Source organism: Impatiens glandulifera, chromosome 1 (assembly GCF_907164915.1).
Source record: "Impatiens glandulifera chromosome 1, dImpGla2.1, whole genome shotgun sequence".
In the NCBI taxonomy this organism is placed as follows: domain Eukaryota; kingdom Viridiplantae; phylum Streptophyta; class Magnoliopsida; order Ericales; family Balsaminaceae; genus Impatiens; species Impatiens glandulifera.
Window position 1 is genome coordinate 123,565,852 of NC_061862.1, and position 6,669 is coordinate 123,572,520.

The 6,669-nt window shown below is 39.9% G+C and overlaps 1 protein-coding gene across 1 annotated transcript; it reads right to left on the reverse strand.

The window, feature by feature from the left end:
* Positions 1 to 660: 660 nt before the first annotated feature.
* LOC124942081 lies at positions 661 to 2,856 on the reverse strand. The gene is made up of 4 exons (XM_047482498.1): positions 2,731 to 2,856; positions 2,007 to 2,102; positions 1,281 to 1,886; positions 661 to 1,074 (listed from the first exon to the last, which is right to left on the reverse strand). Exons 1-4 carry the CDS (start codon positions 2,854 to 2,856, stop codon positions 661 to 663), a joined length of 1,242 nt encoding a protein of 413 aa, XP_047338454.1.
* Between the last annotated feature and the right edge of the window lie 3,813 nt (positions 2,857 to 6,669).

Below are 6,669 nucleotides of genomic sequence, written 5' to 3' on the forward strand. Positions count from 1 at the left end.
GCTGCCCGTAATCGGAATTTGGTTTCTTATGACTTCTGTTCAAGGTATTAATATTTAGCTCACGTGTTCATTCTGTTTAACCAATTAATAATTCGTTATATTTTCCCTGCACACAGGTATTACACAACTGAGTGTTGGATAAATTCATATGCCGAGACATGTTATCCTCCTGGTGATGAAGAAAATTGGGATGTTCCCGAACATATCAAGCAACGTTCGTGTCTTAAACCAAATGTGAAGGTTAAGAAAGGCAGGCCACAAACAAAGCGTAGGTCATCCAAGGGTGAAGTCCGTATGGTCCCAAGACGATGCGGCTCATGTGCTGGGCTAGGACATAATAGGGAAACATGCAAAGCAGTGATGCCTGCACCATCTACTGCAAGAGCTTCATCATCTAAGCAGCATGACTCATCATCTCAACAATATGAACCTTTAGCTTGATAGATACTATGTTGTAATATATGTTGTTAATTGAACTATTGTACTGGTAAGATACTATGCATAAGATACTATGTTGTTAATTCAGGTTTAAAGTTTATGTTGTATGTTCTAGTAGTAGTATATGAGTAGGGAAACAATGAGTACTTAGCGAAACTCGAGGTACTTAGCGAATCGCTAGGTACTTAGCGAATCGCTAGGTACTTAGCGAAACGACAAGTACTAACTTAGCGAAACGAAGAGTATTAACTTTGAGAATATATGTGGAATCATGTCGCAGAAGGGTTTCAAATAAGGATCCAGATTCTTATAAAGATAGGTATCACAGTCGTACACGTCAATGCGGTACTTTTGAAGACGTGCTACACACAAAATCCAGTGTTTCTGGTTAATGTTCACAGGCATGTAGACATCGTCAATTGTTGACAATTCTGGCATATATCTATGTGGTGCGGCCATGTAATAGTCTTTGAATTCGGCGACTGGATAGTTAGCAGGATCCTTAATAAAAGCCTTGTGCTCTCTCCTGATTCTGTCCGACAATAAGCAATCCCCAATTGCCACATGTGAATTTTTATATGTCTTGGGATAGTAGGAAATCCTTTTCCGCAAAAGATGGCAGAATGCATCGATTTCCTGCACAATAGGAGTATACAACATACATTCAGTATATATCAAACAACATTGACTAAGTACTTAGCGAAACGAGATGTACTTAGCGATTCGATAAGTACTTAGCGAAACGAGTGGTACTTAGAGAAACGAGAGGTACTTAGCGATTCGATAAGTACTTGGCGAAACGATGAGTATTAATTAATAATGAATTGATTTGCACGACTTACAGTGTCTTCAAGCCATGTCAATCTTGTTATAACTCTAACAAACATATCCTTCTTTGCTTGGCAAGTATGTACATCCTTTGTCAAATTATCGGTTTCTGGATCAACCAACCACGCTTTTACTTTATCCAGCAGCTCATCTTCAAATTTTTGAAGGTGATTCACTTTCATTGGATCCTTTGTCTTGGGCATTTTTGACAAGGAAGGGTTGGTGTACGAGTCATCTTTTTTCGGCTTCCTCACTCTCCTCCCATAATTTCCTTTAGGAGGAGTATTGTATAACTGGAAATCATCATTGTCATCATTGTCATCTCCTCCCATAATTTCTTCATTTGTCTGTGCCTTCACATCCACACCCACACTCTTCTCATCCTTCACATTCACTTTCAAATCCTTCACCTTCACTTTCAAATCCTTCACCTTCACTTTCAGATCAACCTCCACATCATCCACCTTAGCCACACCATCCAGCTTCTCACCGTCCTCCACTTTAGCCTCATCATCAATCTTCTCACCGTCCTCCACCTTCGCATCGTTCTCTTTTTGTTCATCCTCCACCTTCTCACCGTCCTCCACCTTAGCCTCATCCATCTTCTCATCATCATCCACCTTCTCATCGTCCTCCACCTTCTGTTCGTCCTCCACCTTCTGTTCGTCCTCCACCTTCTCATCGTCCTCTTCTTGTTCGTCCTCCACCTTCTCATCGTCCTCTTTTTGTTCATCCTCCACCTTCTCATCGTCCTCCTTTACATCATCTTTCTTCCCATCATTCCCATCATTCACTTTCTCATCATCCCCCACAATCTCCTGCATCGCTATCATCTCCTATAAAATAGACAAAATTCTGGTCAGTACTTAGCTAGTGGTACTAACTTAGCGAAACGACAAGTACTTGGCGAAACACAGAGTACTAACTTAGCGAAACGACAAGTACTTGGCGAAACGCAGAGTACTAACTTAGCGAAACGACAAGTACTTGGCGAAACGCAGAGTACTAACTTAGCGAAACGACAAGTACTTGGCGAAACGACAAGTACTTGGCGAAACGACAAGTACTAACTTAGTGAAACGACAAGTACTTGGCGAAACGACAAGTACTAACTTAGCGAAACGACATGTACTTGGCGAAACGAGAAGTACGCAGAATACCTCTATCTTCTCCTCCTTCTGTTCAACCTTGCTCTTTTCAACTTCGACATCCTTCTTAGAATCCTTAACCTGCAAAATAGGTACTGGTCAGATCAGATATGTACTTAGCGAAATGAAATGTAAAGTGCAAAATTCAATATCTCCATACCTTGCTCTTCTCCTCTTCGACCTTCACATCCTTCTTAGAATCCTTCTTCTTACTCTTCTTCTTCTTTATATTCTCCTCCATATCATCTAATCTGGTTAATAATATGGACATCCTTTTGTTGGATTTATCTAACAACTGTTTGGACATACTAAAAACCATCTTCTTGAACGACTCAACGTGAGTTTCTTGAGTTTCTTGAATTGTGATTTTCAGCTCTTTGATGAGCTTTGTTTTCAGCTTTTTCAGCTCCTCTTTCATCTCTATTTTCATCTCCTCCTTCATCTCATTAAATTCACATCCAACAGAAGGTGTTGAGCCCGAGGAGAAGGTGTATGAGCCCGAGGACTTGAGGTCGCGGAGGGGGGAGTAAGAATGCGGGCCGGAATCGATTCATAAGCAAGCTTCTTCTTCAAGTTGGCTGCTTTTTTAAGAGTAGCATCAGCCTTTCTCTTCCTGGTGGCAGGTTTGGGGGGATTGGGAGTAACTTCTTAATGTTCACTTTCTTCATCTTCATCAAAATCATCTTTTATTACCTTCCCATCAGTAAATCCCTCAAAAAAATCATTAGTTGTCTCGTCGATTTGTTCAAATTCCTCACCACTGTATTACCTCTTCTCCATGGAGGACTCTTCCATCTCAGTCACATCCGTGGTCTCTAGGGCAGTCTTTACCTCGATCGAGGTGTTTTTCCTGTTGGAATGATAGAGTAACAACCTTGGGCGTAGAGGGTCATTAATCTGATTCTTCTGGCGAATTTAGGGTTAAAGTTTTCGATGACCTCATACGTCCACACTTGAAGTGCCAATGTGAACCCATATATGTTATATGCAAAAGGAGCATAAGGATCTTCAGCCTTCTCCTTCTTCTCAAAATATGAGGTACTGAGATGTTTCATGTTCTTGTTTAAGCCCTTGAGGGTGGCTCTAAAGGTGACCTTCCCCCATGGATATTGGAGGAAAGTGTCCTTGTCTTCCACCATGTTGATTATTTTTTGAAATATAACTCTTTTTGGGTCAAATGTGAATAGGTACTGGCAAATCAGGCATACCAGCCCCATCTTGAATGCATCTTCCTTGTCTTTGCATTTGAAAAAAGCTTTCTCCAAGTCACACATTTTCACACTCATGCTCCCTTTAAAATATTTCACCGAGAGAGGTGGACAACAACGCAATTTTTCTTGGTCCAACTCAGGAAAAATGCCGAAACCTAGGCCGGTAACCAACGCATACTCCTTCATACCAAATACAAGCTTTTGCCCATTCACCATGAAAGGTATCTCCTTGGAGTTTGAGCTTAACCTCCTCATCAACATATGATGTACAATAGTTCCTGAAAACTGCAAGAGGGGGGCTGTGAATAATGATCTGAACTGGGTATTGTACACACTCTCCAAAAGATCCATTTCCTCGAACTTATTAACAATCTTCTTCAGGGTGAGGGCACTTTTCCACGAAATCCAACCGGGAAACTCAGTAACAGTTGTTTCTGCCATCTACAAAAGGAACAACATCATCAAAAATCTAAGAACAAACACAACAATTAGCTAATCGATTAGTCCGTAGCGAATCGGGAGGTACTTAGCGAATCGCTAGGTACTTAGAGAATCGCGAGGTACTTAGCGAATCGTTAGGTACCTAACGAAACCGTTAACTGAACATAAGACACTTTTGTTTAGGGTTTTGATTCATCTCTTTTGGGTATAAATAAACCCTTTGTGCTATTCGATTTTAAATATATTTCCATTCGAATAGCACACAGGGTTTATTTATACCCACAAAAGAGGAGTCAAAATCGTACACTTTAGATGGACACTAACTACCTCTTGGACATAGTTGTTGATCCTAGAGAACCATACATAACTAATCGGAAACAAACAATAAAACTTAACATGCAAAAACCCTAAGCAAAAAATCTGAAACAAACACCTAAACTTAACATGCAAAGACCAAAATCCATAAAGAAAAAACCAGAAAATGATCGCTAGGTATTTAGCGAATCGCTAGGTACTTAGCGAATCGGGAGGTATTTAGCGAATCGGGAGGTACCTAGCGAAACCCTAATGACGAAAAAATATACTGAATAGAAGACAGCATTTTACCATACGTTTCATAAACTAATAAAAACAAAGAAAAAGACAAATAAACACTTAACATGCAAAAACCGAAAATCATAAACAAAAAATCAGAAAATGATCGGCAGGGAGAAGAATGAACCAACCTTAATGACGAACGAGAAGAAAGCATAAATGATCGGCCTTGACAAGATTCAGTGAAGAGACAATGGGTTAGAGAGAGAGAGAGTCGGGCGGTTGAAAGAAATGTTCTGAAATTTTTGAATATATAAGGTATAGCGCGTGTGCGTACGCGCGTCTCTTCAACTTCCGTAGCGAGTCGCGAGGTACTTAGCGAATCGTTAGGTACCTAACGAAACCGTTAACTGAACATAAGACACTTTTGTTTAGGGTTTTGATTCATCTCTTTTGGGTATAAATAAACCCTTTGTGCTATTCGATTTTAAATATATTTCCATTCGAATAGCACAAAGGGTTTATTTTTACCCACAAAAGAGGAGTCAAAATCGTACACTTTAGATGGACACTAACTACCTCTTGGACATAGTTGTTGATCCTAGAGAACCATACATAACTAATCGGAAACAAACAATAAAACTTAACATGCAAAAACCCTAAGCAAAAAATCTGAAACAAACACCTAAACTTAACATGCAAAGACCAAAATCCATAAAGAAAAAACCAGAAAATGATCGCTAGGTATTTAGCGAATCGCTAGGTACTTAGCGAATCGGGAGGTATTTAGCGAATCGGGAGGTACCTAGCGAAACCCTAATGACGAAAAAATATACTGAATAGAAGACAGCATTTTACCATACGTTTCATAAACTAATAAAAACAAAGAAAAAGACAAATAAACACTTAACATGCAAAAACCGAAAATCATAAACAAAAAATCAGAAAATGATCGGCAGGGAGAAGAATGAACCAACCTTAATGACGAACGAGAAGAAAGCATAAATGATCGGCCTTGACAAGATTCAGTGAAGAGACAATGGGTTAGAGAGAGAGAGAGTCGGGCGGTTGAAAGAAATGTTCTGAAATTTTTGAATATATAAGGTATAGCGCGTGTGCGTACGCGCGTCTCTTCAACTTCCGTAGCGAGTCGGGAGGTACTTAGCGAATCGGGAGGCACTTAGCGAATCGGGAGACACTTAGCGAATCGGGAGGCACTTAGCGAATCGGGAGGCACTTAGCGAATCGGGAGGCACTTAGCGAATCGCTAGGTACTTAGCGAATCGGGAGGTACTTAGCGAATCGCGAGGTACTTAGCGAATCGCGAGGTCAACGAGCTCCAGCTAAGAGAGGATGGTTTGAATACGTTTTCGCTACTATACTTATTTAATAACGAAATCGAATTCAAACCATTCTCCTAGCTGGAGCTCGTAGTACTTAGCGAATCGTCAAGTACAAAAATTTTTATTGGTTTCATAGGTAATCTATCTCGTTTGACAAGGTATCAACAACAAAGTCATGGTTTTGAAGAGAACCTGTGTTAGTAAAATAAACCTTATAATTTTACATGGAAATATTTAGATTCTTCAGAAAACGCCTTTGAAGAAGCTACCGTTGAACTCCAGCTAAGAGAAAATTGTTTGAAATTTATTTCTTTAGCTTAATGACTAACGAAATCAAAGTCAGCCAATCTTTGCTTATCTGGAGGTTAATGATAGATTCTTCAAACGCATTTTCTGAAGAATCTAAATGTTTCCAAAGGCATTTTTCTTCAAAGGCATTAATGTAAAATTATAAGGTTTATTTTACTAACACAGGTTCTCTTCATAACCATGAAGTGATGTAGATACCTTGTCAAATGAAGTTCATGATTAACTATAAATAACAAAAAATCTTGACACTTAGCGAATCGCGAGGTACTACTTAGTGAAACGGTAAGTCCGTAGCGAAACGGTACGTCCGTAGCGAAACGGTACGTCCGTAGCGAAACGGTACGTCCGTAGCGAAACGGTAAGTCCGTATCGAAACGGTCCGTAGCGAAACGGTAAGCAGATCTGAAACGGAAACAC

Bases quoted from the DNA above. Each gene is read 5' to 3' on its own strand.
- LOC124942081 (XM_047482498.1), bottom strand. From the start codon at position 2,856: ATGAAGGAGGAGATGAAAATAGAGATGAAAGAGGAGCTGAAAAAGCTG. The intron at 1,887-2,006 runs GTGGAGGATGAA...GACGATGAGAAG, and splicing joins TAAAGGAGGACGATGAGAAG to GTGGATGATGATGAGAAGAT. The intron at 1,075-1,280 runs GTAAGTCGTGCA...CCTATTGTGCAG, and splicing joins TGACATGGCTTGAAGACACT to GAAATCGATGCATTCTGCCA.